Genomic DNA, 13804 nt, shown 5'->3' with positions numbered 1-13804 from the left:
GCCTAAGAAAGTGTGTATGGGGGGGAGGGGGCTGAAGAGGCGGGGGGGGGGGGGAGAGAAGAAAACCTAAGAACCAACCACCACTCACAGCTCCCTGATTCTACCCCTAGAACAGCCTGGAGGCTACTCTAGCTTGTGCCAGCTGGCAGGGATACTCAAGAGACCACAAGCCAACTGAGGAAATCCAGAACACAGCCCAATCCTGCCACTTCACTGTCCCCACTCCCCCCAACATGTCTTTTGCACCTGGAGCCACAGGAAATGAAGTATAAAACCTGGATATCCCAGCTGTATTCCCACCAGACACCACCCCCCATATGCCAGGGGAATCTCCAGCAGAGACTTGCAGGTGGTTTCTGCTCCCTTTTCACCACCTGAAAAATGCAAAGGGAACAAGACAGAAAAATCAGCCCCGAACTACTCACTGTGACCCCTTGATCTTTCTGAAACAATATGTCTGGCCCTCAGATTGAAGAGGTCTGACACCACTGATGTATGGTATTCTAAGGCAGGGCCTATGCATGTAGCGCTGCCTATAGTTAAAACTACCGAACACTTTTCATTACAGTCCATTTTCATTTGCTTACCCCAGTTTCTGGCTACTTTGTGGTCTGAGACTAAAGCTTGTGCTTCTTAGTCGTGCTTACTGAAACATTTTGTTTTATAGCTTGTCAGTACTGAAGCTTTTTAGCTATGGATGAGGCAACAACTGGGCAGGTTTCCTGCATGTCATTTCTGTACACTGTCTCAGAGAAACCTCTTCTGAGTATAAGAAGGTGGCTCAGTCCCCTTGGCCTATTCAGTTCTTGGCCAAGAATGGTATAATGTGGATAACCACCTCCAGGTGGCAGTATGAAACATACTGGTTCTTACCTCTAGACAGATAACCGATCCTTGATGCTCTTTGAACACTTTTAACTGCTCGCCGGTCACAATATTCCATGTTCGGATGGTATAATCTGTGCTGCCAGAAAATAACTCCCTGTTTGGAGCATCAAGTATAAGGCATAAAACAGCCCCAGTGTGCCCTAGCAGAGTCTGATAGCAACGCCCACTTGACACCCACCAGACCTTAACAGTGCAGTCTGTGCTTCCTGTCACCAGGAAGTCTCTGCTCAGTTTCTCCTGCTCCTCCTCCGACTCATCAAGAACATCCCTGGAGGAGTAGTGAGCCAAAGTCAGAACACAGTTCCGATGGCCACGGAATTCCTGGATTTGCTTCTCCTTGTCCACACTCCAGCACCGAGCTGTCCTGTCATAGGAGCCGCTAAATAGATAGTCTTTGGCAACCAGGATCCTGTTAAAAATAAACAACTATATACACATTGTTGCTTTGTGCTTTAATTTCCACCCCCCTCGCCCCCGGTGACTGCATAAAGGATACTGTACCAAGAGTGCAATGAAGCGCTAGCAGCAACCGTCCCTCAAATAATTGTTCAACCATCAGATATATTAACTATATCAGTGTGAGCGCCTCATTGCCACACGCAAGGACATGGCACAGTCCTTCAGAGCCTTACCCAGTTACAAATGAAAACAGGCACATTGCAAGGCAGAAGACTACTCCATTCAGGGTTCATCAAGGTTTTCGCCTTTGGTATTGGATTCTCTGCTTCTTAACATTTCCCTTCCAGTTTAGCACACCATGTTGTTAGCAACAACTCCAATTCCCCACTGCAGGAAGTATCTAGATTTCTGATACACTGACAATGGAAGATTCCCAGGATCATAAGATTTGCCAAACCAGATCAGAGGTCCATCTAATCTGCTATCCTAGCTTCAACAGTGGCTAACACCAGATGTTTCAGAGGAAGATACAAAAAAATCCCATAGTGGACAATTACATATGGAATAACTTGCCCATAAAAGAAGTTTCTTCCGAATCCCAGCTAATTAGGGATTATTTATACCCTGAAGAATGAGAGTTTAATCCTTTTACAATTTTTATCCTCATTTAATTGCTGATGTTTTCATTAACTATATGAATTACATGTAAAAAAACTACATAAAAAGAATGTTAAAGTTGCAAATATAAGCATTCAGAAGTTAGGAAATGCCAGAATTAAGGTTGCTTGTGCAACCTTAATTTGGTCCTGTTGCATATGCATTATACATAATCACATGCTATCCTTCCTCTCCATCCCCCCAAAAAACCAAAACAAGCCAAAAACAAAACCTGATTCAGCATTTTGAAGTCATGTAACTTATTTAGGCACCTAAAATAGACGAATTTTGGGCACCCTCTAAAAAATAACCTTGACCAGCAGCGCTACCATGTGTTATTCATTAGTTATCAGTTGCTTTTTTAAACTTGTTATTTAGCAGCTCATTTTTCATTATGGCTATTTAGTTGTCCAAATGCTGGCCTAAGAAAATAGCCAACAATAACAGCAATTAAACTAATCAGACATTTAGTTTCCAAGAACTTGAACCACAAATGGTTCCTAAAACCAATTATCATGCAACTGTCTGACAAACAGGCAGGTTAAAGACAACATTTAAATAAACACTTAGCCAAGGATCTCACAAAAAGAGGATAATCATCATTATCCCAATTTTACAGATAGAGGCTATGGCTACACTAGAGAGCCATGCACTACAGCTGCGCTGCTGTAAGCTCTTTAATGTAGCTGCTCTAAGCAGGCGGGGGAGAGCTCTCTCAACCGCTTAACTACTTCAGCCCCGGCGAGCGGCTGCTACCTATACTGGCAGGAGAAGCTCTGCCATCGAAATAGTGCTGTCCACACCAGCGCTTATGTTGGTGTAATTTATGTCACTAGGGGGGTGGTTTATTCACACCCCCGAGCAACATAAATTATGCTGACAAAAGCTGTAGTGTAGACATAGCCAGAGAAACTGAAGCAGAGAGAGGTTAAGTGACTTCCTTAAACTCTCAAAGGGAGTCAGCGACAGACGTAGGATCAGACACCCAGGCCAGCACTCCATCCACTGGACGACAGAAGATCTGATCAACGAGCAGCATATGCAGCCCATGAAGTTCTACACAGCAGTTAATAGCACCTTCACCTTAATGAGAAAAAGCAGCTGGTCCACTTAGATCAAGAAGCCAAACATCCGAATTAGAGACAGGGCAGGGTGGGGAGGATACTTCTAACCACCTTCTTGTCCGTAAGTTAGACATGGCCCTTTGGCATCTTTCAGGCTGCGAAGGCAGCCATCTAAAATGGGCAATGTTTTGGTGTTCCTTTAATTGAAGATGTCATGAAAACTGGCTGACCCAGTATTTGAGCTCTCTCCTCCTATCTGTTTAGGGATTCTGTTACATGTGTGTATTTGTTTTTTTCCTTTCAAAACAAATGCTTCAATTGCTCTATTCCTAAATAAGTAAGTATTTTCCAGCAATCAGGAGAAACCCTATGATAACAAGCTAGGGAATATTCAAGTTCAGTAAGAAGTCACAGTGTCGTTTTAAACTTAGTTTTAACAATAAGGAATAAATCATTCAAACAGGACCATGTCCTTTTTGCTAACAAGAATGGCTGACATGCTGCTTTTAAAATCTATTTATCACAGACATCTGCTTTCAACTGAGCAGTTTCTTCTAGAATTCCATTCCCAGTGGCAGATTCACCATGCTGTGAGCCTTTTGCTGTTCTCCCATCTCCAGTCTATAGCTGTGTCAGCACTGTTGCTAGGATAACTCATCATTACAGCAAAGAACATGAGTAGCAGAGAGTCAAAGATTTACACAACCCATTTAGTTGTGTAATGGAGATTACTGTAAAAAACCAATTTATTGGTAGAGAGACAAGGTGTGTGAGATAATATTTTTGTTGGACCAACATCAGTTGGAGAGAGAGACAAGCTTTCGAGCTACACAGAGCTTGTCCTCAGGTCCCACAAAAGATACACCTCTACCTCAATATAACGCTGTCCTCGGGAGCCAAAAAATCTTACCGCGTTATAGGTGAAACCGCGTTATATCGAACTTGCTTTGATCCACCGGAGTGCGCAGCCCCGCCCCTCCGGAGCACTGCTTTACCGCGTTATATCCGAATTCGTGTTATATTGGGTCACGTTATATCGGGGTAGAGGTGTATTACCTCACCCGCCTTGTCTCTCTAACATCCTGGGACCCACAGGGCTACAACAGCTGCATACAATGTATCTGGTGTCAAGTTACAGAAGCACAATGGAATGATCCTCTTAAGTGAAGAATCTGTATTACCAACCTGTTGACAATTGATGTGTGCCCTCGGTAAATGGCCAGACACTGGCCTGTCATCACGTCCCACTTTCTAATTGTGTGATCTGCACTACATGTGAATGCAACCTCATTTTCTAAGTGGCAAAAGGTGATGTAGCTTTCATGTCCTAGGAACAATGAGGGAGATAAAAAATATTCAGTATGTTGCAAACAGAACAGACCTGGCAAGCTGTGACATGCTCTCTTTAGTTTAATTAAAAAAAAAAAAAAAAAGAACTTAGTTTGAAATTGGCCTGATCCAAAACCCCAGACCTTAATACTTTTGAGGCTCTAGTTTTAAAATCCACAACCGAGTTCATCACAAGCAAGAGCTCGTGGAAAACACAGCACTTTTAATTTTAAAAGCATGAACTCCATCTTTGTTTTTACAGCTTCACTGGTATAAGGAATAAATGAACAGAGGCATAGGTGCTGGAACTAGGGGTGCTGGGGGTGCTACCGCACCCCCGGGCTTGAAGTAGTAACAATCCAAATACATGGTTTCCGCATTCCCCCACTATAAAAATTGTTCCAGGACCACTGAACAGAGGTATGGTGGATCATTTCAAGGATTACTCTCAACCAGCTTAAGGCCCATCACTGAGCTTCTTGTTGTTTTAAAGGTTATTATGGAAACAATGAGCCAAATTCATCCTTGGTGTAACTCAACTGAAATCAATTGAGTTCAAAGGAGTAAGGAATTTGCTTCACTATATAAATATGTGTCTTTCCTCTGCTCTTTTTTAATTTGGTGAAAAAAGTGTATTTCAACATTACCCTCTGGTTTTTTAGACAAACAGCAGCACTGGGCTAGTGCAGGAAATCCTGAAATACAAAAGACTAATTGGAAAGTTTAGTTACCAATCTAATTTAATAGTCCAATCAATATGAGTGAAATGCAAGCAACTAAAAGAACATGAGTGATGAAAAGTAAATCAGCTGTATTCCCCCCCCCCATTATATCTAATAAATAGAAATATTACATATGCTTTTAATGGCAATAGTAGCTCTTTAAGCAAATAAAGTAGAGAGAAAGAATAAAGGCATTGTCATTACTATTTATACAGTGATCAGAGCGTACTAGGCTTTATTGTCAGATTAAAAATAGACACGGTCCCTGCCCTAAAGAGTTTACACTCAAACAAAAGTGTGGGAATAGAGGCAAGGAGGACAAGGGTTACAACATTTAGGTTGAGTTGTTATTTGATTGTACCATTAAGTGTATTTTACTGGGACTCATGAGTTCAAGATTCAATTCCCACCAGCTCTGCCATAGCCTTCCAATTTGGCCTTGTCACAACATCTCTCTGGGCCTTGGTTCCCTATCTTTAAACTAGGGGTATAATACTTTCCCCCACCTCCCAGCCCCGCTTTGTTTTATCTGTTTAGATTGCTTACTCTTGGGGTAACATCTCTTACTATGCGGCTGTACAGTGCCTAGCACAATGGAACCCCAATCTCAGGAGAAGCCTCTAGGCGCTGTTATAATACAAGTGATGAATATTATTATTCCAGGTAGCTTGGGGTTTGTTTGAGGTTTTTTGCCCCCCTCGGGGGAGGGGGAAAGAGGTAGAACATGACAAGCAGAAGAGGTTGGAGGGCAAGAGGAAGGAACAAAGATATAGGGAAAGGAGTGGTAGAGTAGGGAGAGTTATGCAGAAGAGGGAAATGGGAAAGGGTAGAGGTAAGGATCAGGAGGCAAGCAGACATAGTTAACTGTCAGCATTAAAAACATGTGACTTAAAACAAGTGACTAAAAATGGTCAATTAGATGTTACTGCAATCCAGAGTCCTGAGGTGCTAGAATGATATAGAATTCTTTGATTAATGAAGGGTTCCTCTCTGACTTGACCTGCTACATTTGTCATTCTTAAATTTTTAATCCATTTTTGCTCAGTCTTATTGCAATCCTCTCAAGTCTTTCAAAAATAGAGCAAAACTGATTCACATTAACAGCAGTAGCACCTGGACATCCTACTTTCTGGAATCCAACAACTGCTGTAGCTAATCTAGGCTCTTAGTCAAATACTTATCTAGAAGAGGGACACACGCAATATACTGTCAGACTAACTGTAGACCATGCCGTGCTCAAGAATTTGTTTATTGTTAATCTGACAGCATATTACACATCTTGTCAACTAGAGCATAAATTCTTTGCAATAAAATGAATACGTGGCTGACTTCCAGAAAGTAAGAGACCTTCCAGATGGTATCGCTAGTAAAGGTAAACTGAGATGCATTTTAAGTAAATAAAAGATGGCTCTGGAGATTAGTAATGTGATTTAGTACTCTTCTAGCTGCTGGCTCAATTCCAACCTAGGTCACATGACCAACAGTTGTTATCAACAGCCAATGAAAAGCAAGCTTGATGGCCTCAGTCCAATTACCCAGGGACTGTAATGTGCACCCAAAAAACAAACAAACATAAAAAACAACCCACAGCAAAATTTGGCCCCCTTATAAGCAGATTCAATACACTGGTCAAGAATCAGGCCATCTGATCTATACTATGAACCCTTGTACCTATGCTGAGGTTTTGTGAAAACCTTTCACCAGTGTTAGCAAATTTGGGAGTGTTAGAGTAGACATCCACCAGCATCTTTATCACCATGCTACATAATTCTGCTCTGAGCAGATCTAGACCAGTGGTTTTCAAACTTTGGGTCACGACCCAGTACTGGGTCGCGGAATGCAAGGCACTGGGTCGCCTTCCTCAGCACCCAGGGACCCTGGCGCCCGGCCAGTAAAACCTAGTGGTTCTTGGCCTATGGGAGCTGGGGGTGGTGGTGCCTGCGGGCGAGAGCCACACAAAGCCGTTTGCGCGCCTCCGCCTAGGAGCCGGACCTGCTGCTGGCTGCTTCTGGGGCACAGCGCGGTCCACGGTGCCAGGACAGGTGGGAAACCTGCCTCTGCACTCCGGCTGTGCCGCTGACTGGGAGCCACCAGAGGTAAGCCTGCGCCCCAACCCCACACCCCTACCCCATCCCTGAGCCCCCCCCAAACCCAAAGCCCCCTCCTGCACCCCAAACGCCTCATCCCGGCCCATCCCCACAGCCTGCACCCCCAGCCCAGAGCCCTGACTCCCCCGCACCCCAACCCCCCGCCCCAACCCAGAGCCCCCTCCCACACCCTGAACCCCTCATCCCCAACTCCGTTGGGTTGGGGGCATCAACAATTTTCTTCAACTGGGTCACCAGAAAAAAAGTTTGAAAACCACTGATCTAGACAACCTGGTGGCTGAATCACTTCACCACTATCTACAATAGTTACTCCTGGAGGAATTCTGCACCACTGTACACATGCAAAATTCATGTTCCCTACAGATTTCCCCCCCACACACACTCAGAAAATAGATTCTCCAGGGGAGGCGCTGCAATTACACCTTTCACCCACCAGGGGCTACTGTGGTGTAAGAGGAGGACAGCTGGCTCATGGGCAGAAGAGGCTGCTTTCCTCACAGTGCCCTGCCTGTGGGGGCAGGTGAGGAGGCACAGGATATGTGAGGGATGGACAGAGCAGGGCACGTGGCTTCTGGGGGGGTCACATAGACTGGGGTTCACAAGGGCTAGTGGGGGGGGACAGACTGGGGCGGGAGCACAGGAGCTAGTGGGTGATAGCATTGAGTCACGGGCTGAATGGGAGTGGGAGTGCAGGGCCACATGGGGATGGCAGAGAAGGGGTGGCTGAGTGGGGGTGCAGGAACACATGGGGACAGAGGCAGATGTGCCTGACTGAATGGGAGAGGCTAGGGGTTAGCCAGGGACTGCATGGGGGAGGCTCCCCAATTTCCTAACAACCCCTCCCAAAAAACAACTGTTCCACACTTCTTCCACCCACACCCAACAACCCTCCAGGTTCACTCCCAGGCTGCTTCCCAGCAATTACTTCCCTCTCCCTCAGCTCCTCTGTTACCCCGACTCTCCCAAACCTTTGCACTGTTTCTGAGAGGTGCGGGAAATAAATAGATCCCTGCAAATCCGCGGGTATCCGCTTTATATCCGTGGACCATTTTTGCAGATAGCCGCTCGGATGCAGATACAAATTTTGTATCCGCGCAGGGCTCTGACGGTAAGAGCCAGGCAGGCAGCTGTGAAGAACCATGGTGCGGACTCTCCACCTGCCCTGGGCGGGGCACCTGGGGTGCAGGGACATGGACTGGGGGCTGCTCAGGCCCCCTGCCCAGGGCAGGTGGAGGGTCCACCGTGACTCCCAACAGCTGGCTCTTATCATGGCCAGGCTGCGGCTCCAAGGGCCCGTCCCCCACTGGCCAGAGCTGGGTCAGAGAGAGCCGCGCTGGCAGCTGTGGGGAGTCGTGGCAGACCCTCCACCTGCTGTGGGTGGGGGACCCGAGCAGCCCCCGGCCCGTTTCCCTGACCCCCAGATCCTCTGCCCAGGGCAGGTGGAGGGACCCAGACACCCCACAGCTGCCAGCGCAGCTCTCCCCGACCCAGCTCTGGCCGGGGGAGGGAGGGCGCTCAGAGCCGCAGCCCAGCCATGATAAGAGCCCCGTGGGCAGCTGTGGGGAGCCGCGGTAGACCCTCTCATTGCCCGTGGTGCGGGGGACCCGAGCAGCCCCCAGCCCGAGTCCTTGCCCGGAGCAGGTGGAGGGTCCGTGAATCCGCGGCTCCTCACAGCTGCCTATGTGGCTTTGATCATGGCTAGACTGCGGCTCCAAGGCCCTACCCCACCCCCCGGCCAGAGCCGGGTCAGGGAGAGCCGAGTGGGCAGCTGTGGGGAGCTGGCGTGGAGTCATGGACCTCCACCTGCCCTGGGTGGGGGGCCCGAGCAGCTCCACAGGTCACCATGCAGCAGTGACCAGTGGTGCTGGAATAGGGGGCCAGGAGGGGCCTTGCCCATCCACTCTTCACAGGGGCGGACTCCTCCCCTTCCCCCTCTTCTTCCTCTACCAAGGTCCCACTCGCCCTTCCCCCCGGCCAGGCCAGCTTGAGCCCAGCCGGGGAGCTGTGGGGAGCCACAGCAGACTGTCCACCTGCCTGCGGTGCAGGGGAGGGACTGAGAGCAGCCCCCAGCCATGTCCCCACCCCCCAGCTCTCTGCCCGGCCAAGGGCAGGTGGAGGGTCCATGACGGCTCCCCACAGCTGCCCGCGTGGCTCTCCATGACCCGGCTCCAGCGGGGACGGGGTGCCTCAGATCCTCAGCCCGGCCACAGCAAGTAGAGCCATGCAAATCCGCTGATATCTGTGGATATTCGCAGACAACTTTTGCGGATCACAGATCAGATGCAGATACACAGTTTTGTATCCAAGCAGGGCTCTAGAAATGTGTTTCTTTATTGTAGTTTAAATGAATTATTACTCAAAGTTCTGTATTAATATGTCTATTAAGGAATCTATTTGTCAAAAACATTTCCTGAATCTTTTTTGTTGTCTATATTGTTACAGATATACTTGCTGACAGGTATTTTGAAATAAATTAACAAAATAATCGAAACTGGAGTGATTATATTGTGTTATTTTAACTAATAAGATATGCAGAATTTTGAAATATTTTGCGCAGAATTTTTAATGTTTTGTCGCAGAATTCCCCCAGGAGTAAATAGTGCATAATTCACAAAAACCTCATTGTAGACAAGGCTTCACTGATGGGTTAGGGTTGAGGCATCTTGGCTATGTTGTGGGGGAAGCTTGTAGTGGTGTTTGTTCTTTTGGCAGAGGGCTGTCAGTATGGTGACTTTCACAACACCAAATTTATATGATTTTTTCCATTAAATATGATAAACTATTTCATGTAGAATTGAAACTAACCAACATACTTAAGGGAGATTATGTGTGGGTAGAGCCCCAAACCCTAGCAGTAAGTAGACCTGGTTGTGAATATATCCAACAGTTATTGAGTGAATTAAAAAAATAATTATAATCCTAAAGGAGTATGCAGGAAGTTATCTAAAGGGCGGTTTTAACATAGGAAATTCAAGATTTCAATTCACAATCCCCTCCTGCAGGGTTTCTGCATTCTTTAATCATTTTGAGGTTAGTCTAGGGATTGTGTAGGAAGATGTAAATCTCAAACAGGTAAAAACAATTTCAGAAGAAAAAGCCTAAAATTTTGCATTAGACACATGGGGATGTTTTGTTCTACTGAAGAAAATCCCATTGTTCACTGAGGTCTGTTTCTCAACTGTAAGGTCAAGAAGTTCTGAATAAAAGTAAAAATTAAAAAACAAACAAACCCACAACTACACTTGGGTGAGAAGCTGAGGACTGCAGTAAGGAAGCAGAAGTTAAATTGCTGTGTTCTACTCCAGAGGCAAAGGGATTCCTCTGTGTGGTAACGTTTGAAACTTGCTTTGGGATGAAAGAGCTTCTAGTTAATATTACTCTTACTGATTCTTAAGCATGATATTTGGCCACTCAACCTGCTCCAGAGACTGGAGAGGATAGAACATGCTGTGTCAGGTTTGTACCATACCTTAGAATAAACTGTACTTGGACTCAGAGCCTGGAGAAAAGGGACACATACTGTACCTTGGAAGTGGCCATGGCACTGGCTATCTGCTGTGCTCCAGAGACGTGCAGTGCCATCTTCACTGCCCGTCAGCAGGTGCTGCCCGTCTGGGCTCAGACTGAGCCAGTTGATGCCTCCTCGGTGATCAGAACAGACCTTCAGTGCCGAGCCACTGCTCCCCATCCTGCTGGCCTCAGCACAGGCCCCAGCAAAGGCAGAGGACCCAGACAGGGGTTGACTCACTGGCTCCACATCACTCTAGGAAGGTAGTATGAGCCTGCAGCGGGCTCCCAGAGACCAACTTCAGCCATCACTATGGTCCTGAGAAACCAGCAGGCTACCCTAGTCCCCTGCAAAAATGCACAAGGTCACAGAACAGGACACACAACACTAACTGATCCTTAGCATGGATAGTTACCCTCTTCCCCTCCCCTGGCCAGGACATATTAAACTAACCAATCCCTGTCCCTTTATGAGTAAACATGGGAAATGCAGCAATTCTCACTGCTATAGGGCACGGGGCTGAATCTATGTTGCCACCTTGCCACATGCACTTTATTCTGGTTATAAGAAAGGGCTTGATTTTCTGCAGTGAAGAGCACTGGTAGCTCCCACTGCTCCGGCTGTACTGCCAATAATCTGGTGTCCTGACCATCCCAGAGGATTCTCATGTATCCTTGGAAGGTTTAAAGCCAGGTCTGACTAGACACAGGGGATTAACACCTTAAAGCAGCATAAAGCCCAGTCCTGACAGAGGTCAGTCTTTTCTACAGTTTGCAAAACATGTGTAGCTTGTCATGCCAATGCAGTATTATCAAACTGAACTGACTGGACATGATGTCAGCCCAGTGACCCTCGCCCTGGCCCCACAAAACCTGTCCTTTCTAAGCACCGCTCTCTCGCACCCCTAACTCTGCCTTTAGCACTTCTTCATCACCTTTGTGTCAAGTCCTGAATAGACACATTAGAAAAGAGGTCATATGCCAAAGAGAGCAGTGAGAATGCCCACACCACCTCCTCTCCCGTCCCAGGGGCAGGGGCCAGGGCAGGTTTGCTCTCTGTGGTGCCCCTCCTCTGAGGTACAAGCACACAGGTTTCTGCCTGCTCCTCCCACCGAGGGGAGATGGGAAACCAGGCAAGGGCTCTCCTCTCTTTCCCTGGGTTATCTCCTCACCTTCCCCACCCTCCTCCCAAAAAATCTCAACCTCTGTGTAAAATCAAACAGGACGATAAACCCCGAATGGCTCCTACCATCAGAGAGGAGACCCCTCCCCATGCCCATCTCTGTGCTCAGCCCCCCAGGCCGCCTCCTATCCCCAGGAGAGAGAAAATCCCCACCCCGCATCTCTGTGCTCATCCCCTCCCACCCCTCTGGCTGCGCTGCTCTCCTTCTGCCCTCCCCCCCCAGGAGAAGTCCCCTTTCAGCCCCCCCTCCCTCCCCCATGGCTGTGCTGATCCCCTCCTGCCCTTCTCCACCCCCAGGGAGGAGCCCCCTCTCACGCCGCCCATGGCTGTGCTGCTCTCCTTCTGCCCTTCCCCCCCAGGAGAAGCCCCTCTCGGCCCCCCCATGGCTGTGCTGATCCCCTCCTGCCTTTCCCCACCCCCAAGAGAGGAGCCCCAATCTGACTGTTCCCCACCACGCCAGTGCCGCTTCTCTCCTGCCAGCCTCCCCTCCCTTCCCGAGCAGACACCCCCCCCCCCCAGGACAGCAGCGTCCCCCTCCCCCACGTCTGTGCTGCTTCCCCCTGCGCCCTCCCCCCACGTCTGTGCTGCTTCCTTAACACTCGCACTCCCCCTTTGTCTCTTGCCCCCTCACATAGGTGCCCCCCCACTGCCCAACCCCCAGTTGTCCCCCATAGGGCTATTTTGCTCCTAATGCCCCCAAGCACACACCCCCTCCCCAAATAGTGCAGCCCGACTCCCCCACATACGACCCCCCCCCATGCTGTTTCCTTTGACACTCCCCAGGAAAGGAGACCCCCCCCCCCCATAGCTGTACTGCCTCCATGTCATCCCAGGCCATCCAGCCTTCCCCTCTTCCGTGCTTCCACCCCAGCCCTATACTGGCCACACACACCCCCATGTCTGTGCTGCCTCGCCACCTTCCCCAGGGGAACCCCCGATCCCCGTTCCTTACCTCACTGCAACCCGCCAGGGGGGGCGAGGAAGATCCTGTTTCCCAGCGTCCGTGGGGCAGAGGCGCCCACTTGTTGGAGAAGACCAGAAAATAAAGCGTCCCCGGGCTCGTCTGCAGGGGGCAGAGACACGTTCCTGCAGCAGCAGCAGCAGCGAGATTTGTCCTTTGAAACAAGGAACTTTCTCCCCGCACACTGGGAGCGGGGCAGGGAAAGTCCGGGGGGGGGGCACCGAGAAAACAAGCCAGTCACCGACTAAAACTCACCTCCAGGCAGATCCATCGCCCTGCCTGAGTAGGGGCAAGGGAAAAACCTTGGGAGAGGGGCCCCCAGCCTAGCAAGCCCCTAAAGCCTAAACTTTCCCAAGCGTGGGTCCTGCTGGGGAGATGCTCGTGGGGATGATCTTTAGCCCGGGCTTAGCCCCAGGCATTGTGGTAGCTGCTGCAGTGCAGGGAAAGAGGTTTCATGTTCCGCGCACGCTACCTTTTGTCCGGGTCCTGGCTCCCCTTCAGCTGCGCCTGTCTGAAGAGCTTCATCTGAACTTCATGCCGAGGTCCCTACAGGCATCCCCGACCCATTCTCTCTTCAGCCCCTTCCAGCGCCTTCTCCCTGGTTCTCATTAACGTGCTGGTTCAGAGCTCAGCTTGTCTGTCAATCAGCTGCGCAGGGGACCAAACCACCACCCCTCCGGCTTCCGCTAGGTCCTAGAGGAAGTTGGCTTCATCACAGGACTTTTTTTTTTTTTTTTTTTACTTCTCTAACACTTTGCATCCTAGGAATCGGAAGGGTTTTTACATGCACTAATTGTCTCACAACACCCCTGTGACATAAGGAAGCATTCTTTTTTTACCGTGCCCAAAGGCCCCAACTAAGATCAGGGCCCATTGTGTTGGGCACTGTATAAATATGTAGTGGGAGAACACTTTAACCTGTCTGGCCATTCTTTGACAGACCTGCGGGTGGCTATCTTAAAACAGAAAAACTTCAAAAACAGACT

The 13804-nt window shown here is 48.8% G+C and overlaps 1 protein-coding gene across 1 annotated transcript in view; it reads right to left on the bottom strand.

The window, feature by feature from the left end:
• Positions 1-10855, bottom strand: part of WDR86 (WD repeat domain 86) — a 29315-nt gene extending 18460 nt beyond the window's left edge. Inside the window, exons 1-3 of the mRNA XM_065400037.1 lie at positions 10693-10855; positions 4194-4335; positions 874-1297 (exon numbers count right to left, since the gene is read on the bottom strand). Coding sequence (XP_065256109.1) covers positions 874-1297; positions 4194-4335; positions 10693-10855 — 729 coding nt within the window. The remainder of the gene's footprint in view (positions 1-873; positions 1298-4193; positions 4336-10692) is intronic.
• Positions 10856-13804: the final 2949 nt, after the last annotated feature.

Source organism: Emys orbicularis, chromosome 2 (genome assembly GCF_028017835.1).
Source record: "Emys orbicularis isolate rEmyOrb1 chromosome 2, rEmyOrb1.hap1, whole genome shotgun sequence".
In the NCBI taxonomy this organism is placed as follows: Eukaryota; Metazoa; Chordata; order Testudines; family Emydidae; genus Emys; species Emys orbicularis.
Note: the sequence above shows the minus strand (reverse complement) of the source record. Positions and strands in the feature narration are given on the sequence as shown.